General features: G+C 49.8%; 1 protein-coding gene across 1 annotated transcript in view; it reads right to left on the reverse strand.

Moving 5' to 3' along the window:
* LOC121564974 (ryanodine receptor 2-like) overlaps window positions 1–17,500 on the reverse strand; it is a 165,116-nt gene that overhangs the window by 49,219 nt on the left and 98,397 nt on the right. The window contains 5 exon segments of the mRNA XM_045222019.1: window positions 3,515–3,610; window positions 8,232–8,367; window positions 12,217–12,400; window positions 14,649–14,730; window positions 14,733–14,769. Of these exon segments, the coding sequence (XP_045077954.1) occupies window positions 3,515–3,610; window positions 8,232–8,367; window positions 12,217–12,400; window positions 14,649–14,730; window positions 14,733–14,769 (535 nt within the window).

Genomic DNA, 17,500 nt, shown 5'->3' on the forward strand with positions numbered 1-17,500 from the left:
GTCACGATCGTCATTTGAAGAAATGGGCCAATGCGCAGCGTGGAATCGCGAACATCTTTTATTTATATTTCACCACACGAACAAAAACAACAAAAACGATACGTGAAGTCCTTGGGTACATACACAAACCAACACGGAACAAGATCCCACAAAACACAAGTGCCAAACGGCTGCCTAAGTATGGTTCCCAATCAGAGACAACAAGCAACAGCTGATTCACGTTGCCTCTGATTGAGAACCACCCCGGCCAACATAGAAACACATGAACTAGAAACTGAAACAATGAACACAAAACATAGACTCTACACACCCTGGCTCAACATAAAAGAGTCCCTAGAGCCAGGGTGTGACAGTCCCACAGTTGATAGTGCATGTCAGAGCAAAAACCAAGCCATGAGGTCGAAGGAATTGTCTTTAGAGCTCCGAGACAGGATTGTGTGGAGGCACAGATCTGGGGAAGGGTACCAAAAAATGTCTGCAGCATTGAAGGTCCCCAAGAACACAGTGGCAGGGACTGTGCGACTAGTCAGGATCGAGGGAAAGCTGAACGGAGCAAAGTACAGAGAGATCATTGATGAAAACCTGCTCCATACTACAGACCATACTACAGACCATACTACAGACCATACTACAGACCATACCACAGACCATACTACAGACCATACTACATACCATACTACAGACCATACTACAGACCATACTATAGACTGACAATACTACATACCATACTACAGACCATACTACAGACCATAATATAGACCATACTACAGACCATACTACAGACCATAATATAGACCATACTACAGACCATACTACAGACCATACTACAGACCATACTACAGACCATACTACAGACCATAATATAGACCATACTACAGACCATAATATAGACCATACTACAGACCATACTACAGACCATAATATAGACCATACTACAGACCATACTACAGACCATACTACATACCATACTACAGACCCTACTACAGACCCTACTACAGACCATACTACAGACCATACTACAGACCATACTACAGACCATACTACATACCATACTACAGACCCTACTACAGACCCTACTACAGACCATACTACAGACCATACTACAGACCATACTACAGACCATACTACAGACCATACTATAGACCATACTACAGACCATACTATAGACCATACTACAGACCATACTATAGACCATACTACAGACCATACTACAGACCATACTACAGACCATACTACAGACTGACCATACTATAGACCATACTACAGACCATACTACAGACTGACCATACTACAGACCATACTACAGACCATACTACAGACTATACTACAGACCATACTATAGACCATACTACAGACCATACTACAGACCATACTACAGACCATACTACAGACCATACTATAGACCATACTACAGACCATACTACAGACCATACTACAGACCATACTACAGACCATACTACAGACTGACCATACTACAGACCATACTACAGACCATACTACAGACTGACCATACTACAGACCATACTATAGACCATACTACAGACCATACTACAGACCATACTATAGACCATACTACAGACCATACTACAGACCATACTACAGACCATACTACAGACTGACCATACTACAGACCATACTACAGACCATACTACAGACTGACCATACTACAGACCATACTATAGACCATACTACAGACCATACTACAGACCATACTATAGACCATACTACAGACCATACTATAGACCATACTACAGACCATACTACAGACCATACTATAGACCATACTACAGACCATACTACAGACCATACTACAGACCATACTACAGACTGACCATACTACAGACCATACTACAGACTGACCATACTACAGACCATACTATAGACCATACTACAGACCATACTACAGACCATACTACAGACCATACTACAGACCATACTACAGACCATACTACAGACCATACTATAGACCATACTACAGACCATACTACAGACCATACTACAGACCATACTACAGACCATACTACAGACCATACTACAGACCCTACTACAGACCATACTATAGACCATACTACAGACCATACTATAGACCATACTACAGACCATACTACAGACCATACTACAGACCATACTACAGACCATACTACAGACCATACTACAGACCATACTACAGACCCTACTACAGACCATACTATAGACCATACTACAGACCATACTACAGACCATACTACAGACCATACTATAGACCATACTACAGACCATACTACATACCATACTACAGACCATACTACAGACCCTACTACAGACCATACTACAGACCATACTACAGACCATACTACAGACCATACTATAGACCATACTACAGACCATACTACAGACTGACCATACTACAGACTATACTACAGACCATACTACAGACCATACTACAGACTATACTACAGACCATACTACAGACCATACTACAGACCATACTACAGACCATACTACAGACCCTACTACAGACCATACTATAGACCATACTACAGACCATACTACATACCATACTACAGACCATACTACAGACCATACTATAGACCATACTACAGACCATACTACAGACTGACCATACTACAGACCATACTACAGACCATACTACAGACCATACTACAGACCGACCATACTACATACCATACTACAGACCATACTACGGACCATACTACAGACAGACCATACTACATACCATACTACAGACCATACTACAGACCATACTACAGACCGACCATACTACAGACCATAATACAGACCTTACTACATACCATACTACAGACCATACTACAGACCGATCATACTACAGACCATCCTACAGACCATCCTACAGACCATACTACAGACCATACTACATACCATACTACAGACCATACTACAGACCATACTACAGACCATACTACAGACCATACTACAGACCATACTACAGACCATACTACAGACCATACTACAGACCATACTACAGATCATACTATAGACCATACTACAGATCATACTATAGACCATACTACAGACCATACTACAGACCATACTACAGACCATACTACAGACCATACTACAGACCATACTACAGACCATACTACAGACCATACTACAGACCATACTACAGATCATACTACAGACCATACTACAGACCATACTACAGACCATACTACAGACCATACTACAGACCATACTACAGACCATACTACAGACCATACTACAGACCATACTACAGACCATACTACAGACCATACTACAGACCATACTACAGATCATACTATAGACCATACTACAGATCATACTATAGACCATACTACAGACCATACTACAGACCATACTACGGTACAGTTGAGGGAATAGTAAGACTGGGGAAAGGGACATGATCTGAACACTTAGTGGACTGAATGATCTTCTGATCAGAGATCAGGGTCATATAGATGACTTGACATAATGATATGTGATGATGGCATGCATGATGGTAACATGGATATATTGATTACTGATCACCTACCAGACGAGGCCTCCAGTCTCTCTAGCCGGCTGATCAACCAATCCAACGAGGCAGAGAACTGGGCACAATTCTTCCTGTTGCCCCTTATCAACGCAGCTAGAGGACAAGAGGGAGGAGAGGAGAGGAGGAGATGAAGAAGGAGTGAAAGATTGAGAGTGATCCAGAGAGAAAGGGATTGAGAGGAATTGAGAGTGTGATCCAGAGAGAAGGGGATTGAGAGGAATTGAGAGTGATCCGAGAGAGAAAGGGATTGAGAGGAATTGAGAGTGATCCCGAGAGAAAGGGATTGAGAGGAATTGAGAGTGATCCAGAGAGAAAGGGATTGAGAGGAATTGAGAGAGTGATCCAGAGAGAAAGGGATTGAGAGGAATCGAGAGAGTGATCCAGAGAGAAAGGGATTGAGAGGAATTGGGAGAAATCCAGAGAGAAGGGATTGAGAGGAATTGAGAGTGATCCAGAGAGAAAGGGATTGAGAGGAATTGAGAGTGGTCCAGAGAGAAAGGGATTGAGAGGAATTGAGAGAGTGATCCAGAGAGAAAGGGATTGAGAGGAATTGAGAGTGATCCAGAGAGAAAGGGATTGAGAGGAATTGAGAGAGTGATCCAGAGAGAAGGGGATTGAGAGGAATTGAGAGTGTGATCCAGAGAGAAGGGGATTGAGGGGAATTGGAGTGATCCAGAGAGAAAGGGATTGAGAGGAATTGAGAGTGATCCAGAGAGAAAGGGATTGAGAGGAATTGAAAGTGTGATCCAGAGAGAAAGGGTTGAGAGGAATTGAGAGAGTGATCCGAGAGAAAGGGATTGTGAGGAATTGAGAGAGTGATCCAGAGAGAAAGGGATTGAGAGGAATTGAGAGTGTGATCCAGAGAGAAAGGGATTGAGAGGAATTGAGAGAGTGATCCAGAGAGAAATGGATTGAGAGGAATTGAGAGAGTGATCCACAGAGGTCCAGAAAGGTGGACATAGAGATCAAGAGAAGGAGGAAGGGTACAGGAGGGAACAGACTTTAAAAACAGAACACGTGCATTTGACAAGCAGTATATTCCCTTCCTTGGCTCCAGTACAGTCATTAGAATACATTACACTGTGAGACAAACAAGGCACCCAGAGACACATCGAGCCTCAGGTGCAACATCTGGAGCTTCTAGAAAACATCCATTTAGCAAACTGTTTCTCCTCCAAGCACTCTGCAACAACATCAGGTCAGATGATACACACAGCATTATACATAAAGAAACACATGGAACCATTAGCATCAGTTAGGGCTGAGGGCTGAGGCAGCAACAGGCAGCATGGAACCATTAGCATCAGTTAGGGCTGAGGGCTGAGGCAGCAACGAGGCAGCATGGAACCATTAGCATCAGTTAGGGCTGAGGGGGCTGAGGCAGCAACGAGGCAGCATGGAACCATTAGCATCAGTTAGGGCTGAGGGCTGAGGCAGCAACGAGGCAGCATGGAACCATTAGCATCAGTTAGGGCTGAGGGCTGAGGCAGCAACGAGGCAGCATGGAACCATTAGCATCAGTTAGGGCTGAGGGCTGAGGCAGCAACGAGGCAGCATGGAACCATTAGCATCAGTTAGGGCTGAGGGCTGAGGCAGCAGCACGTGGCAGAAGACCAGCTGCCGCTTTAAACAGCAGTCAGCCAGTCAGTTAATCAGCCAGTCAGTTAATCAGCCAGTCAGTCAGTCAGCAGCCAGTCAGCCAGCCAGTCAGTCAGCCAGTTAGTCAGCCAGTCAGTTAGTCAGCCAGTCAGTCAGTTGCTGATGGCAGTTAGCTTGACATGGCAGAAGTCACCAGAGAGGGTAGTATAGTGTAGCCATCTAGCAGACTCTTATTAAGGATTTATGCTGTGCTGCTGTTCATACTGTTTCTATTCCCCTGCTCTCCTCTTCTCCTCTCCTCTTCTCTCCTCTGCTCTCTCTGCCTCCTCTCCTCTCCTCTCTCCTCTCCTTCTCTGTCCACCTCTCTCCTCTCCTCTCCTCTCTTCCTCTCTCCTCTCCTCTCCTTCTCTGTCCACCTCTATCCTCTCTTCCTCTCTCCTCTCCTCTCTTCCTCTCCATCTCTCCTCTCCTTCTCTGTCCACCTCTCTCCTCTCCTCTCCTCTCCATCTCTCCTCTCCTCTCCTTCTCTGTCCACCTCTCTCCTCTCCTCTCCATCTCTCCTCTCCTCTCCTCTCCTTCTCTGTCCACCTCTCTCCTCTCCTCTCCTCTCCTTCTCTGTCCACCTCTCTCCTCTCCTCTCCATCTCTCCTCTCTCCTATCCTCTCCTTCTCTGTCCACCTCTCTCCTCTCCTCTCCATCTCTCCTCTCTCCTCTCCTCTCCTTCTCTGTCCACCTCTCTCCTCTCCTCTCCTCTCCTCTCCTCTCCTCTCCTCTCCTCTCCTTCTCTGTCCACCTCTCTCCTCTCCTCTCCATCTCTCCTCTCTCCTCTCCTCTCCTTCTCTGTCCACCCTCTCTCTCCTCTCCTCTCCTCTCCTCTCCTCTCCTCTCCTCTCCTCTCCTCTCCTCTCCTCTCCTCTCCTCTCCTCTCCTTCTCTGTCCACCTCTCTCCTCTCCTCTCCATCTCTCCTCTCCTCTCCATCTCTCCTCTCCATCTCTCCTCTCCTCTCCTTCTCTGTCCACCTCTCTCCTCTCCATCTCTCCTCTCCTTCTCTGTCCACCTCTCTCCTCTCCTCTCCATCTCTCCTCTCTCCTCTCCTTCTCTGTCCACCTCTCTCCTCTCTTCCTCTCTCCTCTCCTCTCCATCTCTCCTCTCCATCTCTCCTCTCCATCTCTCCTCTCCTTCTCTGTCCACCTCTCTCCTCTCTTCCTCTCTCCTCTCCTCTCCATCTCTCCTCTCCTTCTCTGTCCACCTCTCTCCTCTCTTCCTCTCTCCTCTCCTCTACATCTCTCCTCTCCTTCTCTGTCCACCTCTCTCCTCTCTTCCTCTCTCCTCTCCTCTCCTCTCTTCCTCTCTCCTCTCCTCTCCATCTCTCCTCTCCTTCTCTGTCCACCTCTCTCCTCTCCTCTCCTCTCCTCTCCTTCTCTGTCCACCTCTCTCCTCTCCTCTCCATCTCTCCTCTCTCCTCTCCTCTCCTCTCCATCTCTCCTCTCCTCTCCTTCTCTGTCCACCTCTCTCCTCTCTTCCTCTCTCCTGTCACCTCCATCCCACCTCTCCCCCTCCCTGTTATCAGTGAAGTCAGTCTAACCTGGCGGTACATGTTGATGAGTGTTGTAGAACGTAGCAGCTCTGTGCTGGGGGTCAGGCCCCGCAGACTCTTATTAAGGATTTATGCTGTGCTGCTGTTCATACTGTTTCTATTCCCCCTGCTCTCCTCTTCTCCTCTCCTCTTCTCTCCTCTGCTCTCTCTGCCTCCTCTCCTCTCCTCTCTCCTCTCCTTCTCTGTCCACCTCTCTCCTCTCCTCTCCTCTCTTCCTCTCTCCTCTCCTCTCCTTCTCTGTCCACCTCTATCCTCTCTTCCTCTCTCCTCTCCTCTCTTCCTCTCCATCTCTCCTCTCCTTCTCTGTCCACCTCTCTCCTCTCCTCTCCTCTCCTCTCCTTCTCTGTCCACCTCTCTCCTCTCCTCTCCATCTCTCCTCTCCTCTCCTCTCCTTCTCTGTCCACCTCTCTCCTCTCCTCTCCTCTCCTTCTCTGTCCACCTCTCTCTCTCCTCTCCATCTCTCCTCTCTCCTCTCCTCTCCTTCTCTGTCCACCTCTCTCCTCTCCTCTCCATCTCTCCTCTCTCCTCTCCTCTCCTTCTCTGTCCACCTCTCTCCTCTCCTCTCCTCTCCTCTCCTCTCCTTCTCTGTCCACCTCTCTCCTCTCCTCTCCATCTCTCCTCTCTCCTCTCCTCTCCTTCTCTGTCCACCTCTCTCCTCTCCTCTCCTCTCCTCTCCTCTCCTCTCCTCTCCTCTCCTCTCCTCTCCTTCTCTGTCCACCTCTCTCCTCTCCTCTCCATCTCTCCTCTCCATCTCTCCTCTCCTCTCCTTCTCTGTCCACCTCTCTCCTCTCCATCTCTCCTCTCCTTCTCTGTCCACCTCTCTCCTCTCCTCTCCATCTCTCCTCTCTCCTCTCCTCTCCTTCTCTGTCCACCTCTCTCCTCTCTTCCTCTCTCCTCTCCTCTCCATCTCTCCTCTCCATCTCTCCTCTCCATCTCTCCTCTCCTTCTCTGTCCACCTCTCTCTCCTCTCTTCCTCTCTCCTCTCCCCTCTCCATCTCTCCTCTCCTTCTCTGTCCACCTCTCTCCCTCTCTTCCTCTCTCCTCTCCTCTACATCTCTCCTCTCCTTCTCTGTCCACCTCTCTCCTCTCTTCCTCTCTCCTCTCCTCTCCTCTCTTCCTCTCTCCTCTCCTCTCCATCTCTCCTCTCCTTCTCTGTCCACCTCTCTCCTCTCCTCTCCTCTCCTCTCCTTCTCTGTCCACCTCTCTCCTCTCCTCTCCATCTCTCCTCTCTCCTCTCCATCTCTCCTCTCTCCTCTCCTCTCCTCTCCATCTCTCCTCTCCTCTCCTTCTCTGTCCACCTCTCTCCTCTCTTCCTCTCTCCTGTCACCTCCATCCCACCTCTCCCCCTCCCTGTTATCAGTGAAGTCAGTCTAACCTGGCGGTACATGTTGATGAGTGTTGTAGAACGTAGCAGCTCTGTGCTGGGGGTCAGGCCCCGTGTGTAAGCTGTGTTGGTGTACAGGGGCAGCATTTCTAAAAGCCCTGAGGTTGCAGTATTCAGCTGCTCCCCTCCTCACCCAGTAGCTCATATAATGAGTTTAGCGTGGACCTCCAGGCCTCCCCGGCCTCCCTCCCCGCCACCTCAGCAAAATGAGCCGCGCTGCTGTACACGTGGAGACGATCGATACACTCCAACACCAGGTTTATCATACCCTGGGGAGAGGGGGGAGGGAGAGAAGGGTGGGGAGAGAGAGGGGGAGTCATGTTATACATAGTGTATCTACATACATAGTGTATCTATGTAGTGTATCTACATACATAGTGTATCTACATACATAGTGTATCTATAGGCTCATCGAAAAGAAACTGGATACATTTATAGTAATATAATAATATGCCATTTAGCAGACGCTTTTATCCAAAGAGACTTACAGTCACGTGTGCATACAATTTTACGTATGGGTGGTCCCGGGGATCGAACCCACTACCCTGGCGTTAAGGCGCCGTGCTCTACTAAATTGAGCTACAGAGGACCGTCAATTTCTAAACATTGGATTTGGGACATGGGTAGCCAGTGATGTAATACAGCAACGATCAATAGATGTGTTGTCTTTCCATGTGTCCCTGTAGTAACACATTGATATTTACATGGACTGTAATGGCTGTAATAGCTTAGTGAATGTGTAGAGGCACAGTGAAAGCCATGAACAGGCCAAAGCAGAGAAGTCTCGTCCCCTGCACCATGAACTGATGAGACCTGAAGGAGACCGCACCGCTGACTTTAAATGGGAATTTACAAGAGTGGCGATGTCGGGGTCAGGGGCAGTCGATCGTCACAACAGAACTAACCGTGGGAGAACTAGTATATTAGGTTAATGCCAGCTGAGACCTAGGGGACCCCATCTGGGGCCACACTACTGAAGAAACAAAGCTTTACACCAGCTGGTGCCTACACAGCACATCGGTACAGCTGCTCTCTTAACACTTCATTTAACAGGAGAGTCAGAGAAACAGTGGCATGATCTGCAGTGTCATGGCTGCCTAGACCAAAACACTAAAACAGCTCAGGACAGGAAGAAATGGAGGGACTTTATCAAGGCTTTATGCACCACTTGGCACGATGAGGCCAGGTAAGTTGTGACACTCTGGCTCCGGGACTTTTGTATTTGTGTATTTTGTTTTGTTGGGTTTTGGGTGTATTTCTATGTTTGCATTTCTGTCACGTTCATTTCTAGGTTTGGTCAATGACTCCCAATCGGAGGTAGCGAGTGGCAGCTGTCGGCTCGTTATCTCTGATTGGGAGCCATATTTATTGTATGTTTTCCTGTGGGGGTTGTGGGTTTTTGTTCCGTTTCGGTTTTGTGTACCGTGGACTTCATTGAGTCGTCTTTTGTTTTGTAGTTCGATATCGTTTAATTAATAAAGTCATGTTTCTTGGACACGCTGCGCCTTGGTCATACTTAGACGACATAGACGACCGTGACAGAAAAACCCACCATAAAAGGACCAAGCAGCGTGTCAGCGGCAACAGGATTTATGGGCGCCTATCAAGGATTCATGGACATGGGAGGAGATACTGGATGGAAAGGGTCCTTGGGCACAACCGGGAGAATATCGCCGCCCTCGTGAAGAGCTGGAGGCAGCTAAAGCCGAGAGGAGGTGGTATGGGAGGCAGCACGGAGTCGAGGCTGGAAGCCCGTGGGTACTACCCAAAAATTTATTGGGGGGGGCTAAAAGGGAGGTGTGGCGAAGTCAGGTAGGAGACCTGCGCCACTCCCTGGACTGACCGTGGAGAGCGAGTAGGGCAGACACGTGTTACGCAGTAGGCGCATGGTGTCTCCTGTACGCAGGCATAGCCCGGTTCGGTACATTCCAGCTCCACGTATCGGCCGGGCTGATTGAGCGTTGAGCCGGATGTCATGAAGCCGGCCCAACGCATCAGGCCACCAGTGCGTCTCCTCGGGCCGGCTTACTGGCACCAGCCTTACGCATGGTGTCCCCGGTTCGCCTACATAGCCCGGTGCGGGTTATTCCTCCCTTCCCGTACTGGTCGGGCGACGGGGAGCATACAACCAGGTAAGGTTGGGCAGGCTCAATGCTCAAGGGAGCCAGTACGCCTGCAGGTCCGGTATTTCCGGCGCCACCTCCCGCTCCAGCCCAGTACCACCAGTGCCTACACCACGCACCAAGCCTCCTGTGTGTCCCCAGAGTCCTGTGAGCCCTGTTGCTACTCCCCGCACTAGCCCTGAGATGCGTGTCCTCAGCCGGGACCACCAGTTCGGCACCACGCACTAGGCCTTATGTGCGTCCCCAGGGTCCAGCATGCCCTGTTGCTGCTCCCCGCACTAGCCCTGAGATGCGTGTCCTCAGCCCGGGACCACCAGTTCCGGCACCACGCACCAGGCCTATAGTGCGTCTCGGCCGGCCAGAGTCTACCGTCTGCCCACTGGCGCCTGAACTGCCCGTCTGCCCACGGCGCCTGAACTGCCCGTCTGCCCACGGCGCCTGAACTGCCCGTCTGCCCGGCGCCTGAACTGCCCGTCTGCCCAAGGGCGCCTGAACTGCCCCGTCTGCCCAACGGCGCCTGAACTGCCTGTCTGCCCCAACGCCCCGTCTGAACTGTCCGTCTGCCAAGCGCTGCATGAACTGCCCGTCTGTACTGAGCCTGCAAAGCCGCCCGTCTGCCATGAGCCTTCCAGAGCCGTCCGCCCAGACCGGAGCCGCTAAAGCCTTCCGCCAGACAGGAGCGCTAGAGCCTTCCGCCAGACAGGATCCAGCCAGAGCCTTCCGCCAGACAGGATCAGCCAGAGCCTTCCGCCAGACAGGATCAGCCAGAGCCTTCTGCCAGACAGGATCAGCCAGAGCCTTCCGCCAGACAGGATCAGCCAGAGCCTTCCGCCAGACAGGATCAGCCAGAGCCTTCCGCCAGACAGGATCCGTCAGCCTGCCATGAGCAGCCAGAGCCTTCCGCCAGCCATGAGCAGCCAGATCCGTTAGCCAGCCACGAGCAGCCAGATCCGTCAGCCAGCCACGAGCAGCCAGATCCGTCGGCCAGCCACGAGCAGCCAGATCCGTCAGCCAGCCGAGCAGCCAGATCCGTCAGCCAGCCACGAGCAGCCAGATCCGTCAGCCAGCCACGAGCAGCCAGATCCTTCAGCCAGCCGCGAGCAGCCAGATCCGTCGGCCAGCCATGAGCAGCCGATCGTCAGACAGCCGAGCAGCCAGATCCGTCGCCAGCCGCGAGCAGCCAGATCCTTCAGCCAGCCATGAGCCGTCCAGCCAGGATCCGCCAGAGCCGTCCAGCCAGGGATCCGCCAGAGCCAGCCAGCCAGGATCCGCCATTGAGTCCGGTGCTGTCCCTTAGCCGGTGCTGTCCCCTAGCCGGTGCTGCCCCTTAGTCCGGCTGCCCCTTGGTCCGGTGCTGCCCTTTGTCCGGTGCCGCCCCCTTAATCCTGTGGGGGTTTAGTTGGGGGTGGTCATGTGGAGGAGGCTACGGAAGCGGATAGTGACTAAGGTGGGGTGGGGACCACGACCAGGGCCAGAACCGCCACCGTGGACAGACGCCCACCCAGACCCTCCCCTAGACTGTATGCTGGTGCGACCGGAGTTCGCACCTTGGGAGTACTGTGACACTCTGGCTCGGGACTTTTGTATTTGCCGGGTGTATTTTTGTTTTGTTGGGTTTTGGGTGTATTTCTATGTTTGCATTTCTGTCACGTTCATTTCTAGGTTTGGTCAATGACTCCCAATCGGAGTAACGAGTGGCAGCTGTCGCTCGTTATCTCTGATTGGGAGCCATATTTATTTGTATGTTTTCCTGTGGGGGTTGTGGGTTTTTGTTCGTTTGGTTTGTGTACCGTGGACTTCATTGAGTCGTCTTTTTGTTTTGTAGTTCGATATCGTTTAATTAATAAAGTCATGTTTCTTGGACACGCTGCGCCTTGGTCATACTTAGACGACATAGACGACCGTGACATAAGTAAACGGCTGTTTGGTGTAGTTCCTTCCCCCTTTCCCTGCTGATGTGGAATATAACCCCCCAGCATGCTCTCTGTTCTCTACCTCTTCCTGGAAGAGGTTCTGTCTGTTCTTCAGGGCTCGGAGGCGGTTCTGTTTGTCCTCGTGCTCCAGGTGTTCGTCGGGAGGCTGGAAGTAGCCAATCAGATCCTGAAGACTCAAACTGACCGACTCAATCGGCAGGTCTAGTGTCGAGGTATTTCCTTTTTTACTGAGGGTGTCCAGACCCCTGGAACACAGAGAGAGAGAAGTTACTGAGGGTGTCCAGACCCCTGGAACACGAGAGAGAAGTTACTGGGGGTGTCAGACAACTGGAACACAAGAGAGAAGTTACTGAGGGTGTCCAGACCGCTGGAACACATAGAGAGAGAGAAGTTACTGGGGGTGTCCAGACAACTGGAACACAGAGAGAGAGAGTTACTGAGGGTGTCCAGACCCCTGGAACACTAGAGAGAAGTTACTGAGGGTGTCCAGACCCCTGGAACACAGAGAGAGAGAAGTTACTGAGGGTGTCCAGACCCCTGGAACACAAGAGAGAGAGAAGTTACTGGGGGTGTCCAGACAACTGGAACACAGAGAGAGAAGTTACTGAGGTGTCAGACCCCTGGAACACATGAGAGAAGTTACTGAGGTTGTCCAGACCCCTGGAACACAGAGAGAGAGAAGTTACTGAGGGTGTCCAGACCCCTGGAACACAGAGAGAGAAGTTACTGAGGGTGTCCAGACCCCTGGAACACAGAGAGAGAAGTTACTGAGGTGTCCAGACCCCTGGAACACAGAGAGAGAGAGAAGTTGCTGAGGGTGTCCAGACCCCTGGAACACATAGAGAGAAGTTACTGAGGGTGTCCAGACCCCTGGAACACATAGGGAGACGTTACTGAGGTGTCCAGACCCCTGGAACACAGAGAGAGAGAGAAGTTACTGAGGGTGTCCAGAACCCTGGAACACATAGAGAGAGAGAGAAGTTACTGAGGGTGTCCAGACCCCTGGAACACATAGAGAGAGAGAAGTTACTGAGGGTGTCAGACCCCTGGAACACATAGAGAGAAGTTTGAGGGTGTCCAGACCCCTGGAACACAGAGAGAGAGAAGTTACTGAGGGTGTCCAGACCCCTGGAACACAGAGAGAGAGAAGTTACTGAGGGTGTCCAATCCCTGGAACACATATAGAGAGAGAGGAGTTACTGAGGTGTCCAGACCCCTGGAACACAGAGAGAGAGAGAGTTACTGAGGGTGTCCAGACCCCTGGAACACAGAGAGAGAGAAGTTACTGAGGGTGTCCAGATCCCTGGAACACATATAGAGAGAGAGGAGTTACTGAGGGTGTCCAGACCCCTGGAACACATAGAGAGAAGTTACTGAGGGTGTCCAGACCCCTGGAACACAAGAGAGAGAAGTTACTGAGGGTGTCGAGACCCCTGGAACAAAGAGAGAGAGAGAGTTACTGAGTGTGTCCAGACCCCTGGAACACATGAGAGAGAGAAGTTACTGAGGGTGTCCAGACCCCTGGAACACAGAGAGTGAAGTTACTGAGGGTGTCAGACCCCTGGAACACAGAGAGAGATAAGTTACTGAGGGTGTCCAGACCCCTGGAACACAGAGAGAGAAGTTACTGAGGGTGTCCAGACCCCTCATACACAAGGGTGTCCAGACCCCCCATACACAAAAAAAATGTATGCACGCATGACTGTAAGTCGCTTTGGATAAAAGCGTCTGCTAAATGGCATATTATTATTATTATTATAACACAGAGAGTGAAGTTACTGAGGGTGTCCAGACCCCTGGAACACAGAGAGAGAAGTTACTGAGGGTGTCCAGACCCCTGGAACACAGAGAGAGAGAAGTTACTGAGGGTGTCCAGACCCCTGGAACACAGAGAGAGAAGTTACTGAGGGTGTCCAGACCCCTGGAACACAGAGAGAGAGAGAAGTTACTGAGGGTGTCCAGACCCCTGGAACACAGAGAGAGAAGTTACTGAGGGTGTCCAGACCCCTGGAACACAGAGAGAGAGAAGTTACTGAGGGTGTCCAGACCCCTGGAACACAGAGAGAGAAGTTACTGAGGGTGTCCAGACCCCTGGAACACAGAGAGAGAGAGCAGTTACTGAGGTGTCCAGACCTATGGAACACAGAGAGAGAGAAGTTACTGAGTGTGTCCAGACCCCTGGAACACAGAGAGAGAAGTTACTGAGGGTGTCGAGACCCCTGGAACACAGAGAGAGAAGTTACTGAGGGTGTGAGACCCCTGGAACACAGAGAGAGAGAAGTTACTGAGGTGTCCAGACCCCTGGAACACAGAGAGAGAAGTTACTGAGGGTGTCCAGACCCCTGGAACACAGAGAGAGAGAGGAGTTACTGAGGGTGTGCGTGCAAGTGATAATCTGTCATTGTAATCTGGGTTCATCTTCTCTCTGCAACCTTCAGGAAGATGTGTCCCCATTTCTCCCATTAAGAGTGTGTGTATCTTGTATCTCCCCACCTGATGAATCGGTTGAACAGGAAGACAGTACTGCGTATGACCCGTGCGGTGCGGGACTCCTCGTGCTGTGAGCGGGACAGGTCAGCCCATCGTCCATGTGACCCTCGTGGTGCATGATGGCCTGAAACAGACACATGCTAAATGTCACGTTCTGCAGACACTGAGACAGAACGGGAGGTCTCTGACACTGTTTGCTTTGACACGGCTAGCTTAGCATTGAGACAGAACGGGAGGTTTCTGACACTGTTAGCTTAGCATTGAGACAGAACAGCAGGTTTCTGACACTGTTAGCTTAGCATTGAGACAGAACGGGAGGTTTCTGACACTGTTAGCGTAGCATTGAGTATATACTTTACCCCAGGAAACCCACTGGAGGTGGTGACTGTAGAAGTATATACTTTACCCCCAAGAAACCCACTGGAGGTGGTGACTGTATAAGTATATACTTTACCCCAGGAAACCCACTGGAGGTGGTGACTGTAGAAGATATACTTTACCCCAGGAGGATACCCATTCGGGCAGTGACTGTCGAAACAAGGTAGCTTTATTCACGTCGGGAATTTGGCTCCCGAGTGGCGCAGCGGTCTAAGGCACTGCATCTCAGTGCTTGAGGCGTCACTACAGACCCCCTGGTTCGATTCCAGGCTGTATCACAACCGGCGGTGATTGGGAGTCCCATGGGCGGCGCACATTGGCCCAGCGTCGTCCGGGTTTGGCCGGTGTAGAACGTCATTGTGAATAAGAATTTGTTCTTAACAGACTTGCCTAGTTAAATAAAGGTTAAATAAATAAATAGCGAATAGTGTCAGCCTATTTACAACGCACCTCCTTGTTATTGCACTTGCATTCAGTAGCGTCTATGAATCACATGATTATTATGTATGAAAGTGGCATTAATGTATGAAAGTGTGTATACTTACTTAAATGTAGTTCTGTCCTTGTGATGTACTTGTCTAGTAATGTTCTGTATTATGTCATGTTTAAGGTTGTGTGTGGACCCCAGGAAGAGTAGATGCTGCTTTAGCAGAAGCTAATGGGGATCCTAATACAATACTGAAATACTGAGACAGAATAGGAGCTCTCTGTTCCGACACGGTTAGCTTAGCCTAATGGCTACCCCCAAACATCATTACACCACACTACAAATTCACACGACTCGGTCTCAACCAGCAGAGGTTAACCTGACCTCTCTCATCAGAACATGTCCCTCACTAAAAAGTAATTTAGCTGAATACTAAATGTAATATAATAATATAATATGCCATTTAGCAGACGCTTTTATCCAAAGCAACTTACAGTCATGCGTGCATAAATGTTTACGTATGGGTGGTCCCGGGGATCGAACCCACTACCCTGGCGTTACAAACGCCATGCTCTAAATTGAGCTACAGAGGACCACATTGAGCTACAGAGGACCAGTACTGTAATGTCATATCTGGAGACAGAATGGCTGGTTCATTTGACACTGTTAGCTTAGCATAATGCTAATGATTTTATTCATTAGAATGAGTGGGTTTCTGACACTGTTAGCTTAGCCTAATGGCTTTAATTATATGACAAGCGTAGCTTAATGGTTTTATTCCAGTGAGAGCGGCCTGGAGCCGATTGAGAAGACGAGGGCTCGTTAGGAAGACATTTATAAAACACTCTGAGTCATAACTGCTCCGGCTGTATGCTGGCATGTTAGTCGGCCGGCTGGACTGAGGAAACCGTGGAGACGAGTGAGCTGAGACCAGATAAGGCTATGTTTTAGTGAGTGACATCTTTATGATGAGAGGTTAACCTCTGGTGATTCAGATTGATATACAGTCCATTCCTTAATCTAAAATGTATTAAATATATTTTTTTCCCCCTCATTAATCTACACACAATACCCCATAATGACAAAGCGAAAACAGGTTTTTAGAAAAGTTTGCAAATGTATAAAATAAAATAAAACTGAAATACCTTATTTACATACGTTTTCAGATCCTTTGCTTTGAGACTCGAAATTGAGGTCAGGTGCATCCTGTTTCCATTCATCATCCTTAAGATGTTTCTACAACTTGATTGGAGTCCACCTGTGGTCAATTCAATTGATTGGACATGATTTGGAAAGGCACACACCTGTCTATATAAGGTCCCACAATTAACAGTGCATGTCAGAGCATGAGGTCGAAGGAATTGTCCGTAGAGCTCCGAGACAGGATTGTGTCGAGGCACAGATCTGGGGAAGGGTACCAAAAAATGTATACAGCATTGAAAGTCCCCAAGAACACAGTGGCCTCCATCATTCTTCAATGGAAGACGTTTGGAACCACCAAGACTCTTCCTAGAGCTGGCCGCCCGGGCAAACTGAGCAATCTGGGGAGAAGGGCCTTGGTCAGGAGGTGACCAAGAACCCGATGGTCACTCTGACAGAGCTCTAGAGTTCCTCTGTGGAGATGGGAGAACCTTCCAGGACAACCATCTCTGCAGCACTCCACCAATCAGGCCTTTATGATAGAGTGGCCAGACAGAAGCCACTCCTCAGTAAAAGGCACATGACAGCCCACTTGGAGTTTGCCAAAAGGCACTTAAAGGACTCTCAGACCATGAGAAACAAGATTGAACTCTTTGGCCTGAATGCCAAGCGTTACGTCTGGAGGAAACCTGGCACCATCCCTACGGTGAAGCATGGTGGTGGCAGCATCATGCTGTGGGGATGTTTTCAGCGGCAGGACTGGGAGACTAGTCAGGATCGAGGGAAAGATGAACGGAGTACAGAGAGATCCTTGATGAAAACCTGCTCCAGAGCGCTTAGGACCTCAGACTGGGGTGAAGGTTCACCTTCCAACAGGACAACGACCCTAAGCACACAGCCAAGACAACGC

The sequence above is a fragment of the Coregonus clupeaformis genome, chromosome 1 (assembly GCF_020615455.1).
Source record: "Coregonus clupeaformis isolate EN_2021a chromosome 1, ASM2061545v1, whole genome shotgun sequence".
NCBI classification, from domain to species: domain Eukaryota; kingdom Metazoa; phylum Chordata; class Actinopteri; order Salmoniformes; family Salmonidae; genus Coregonus; species Coregonus clupeaformis.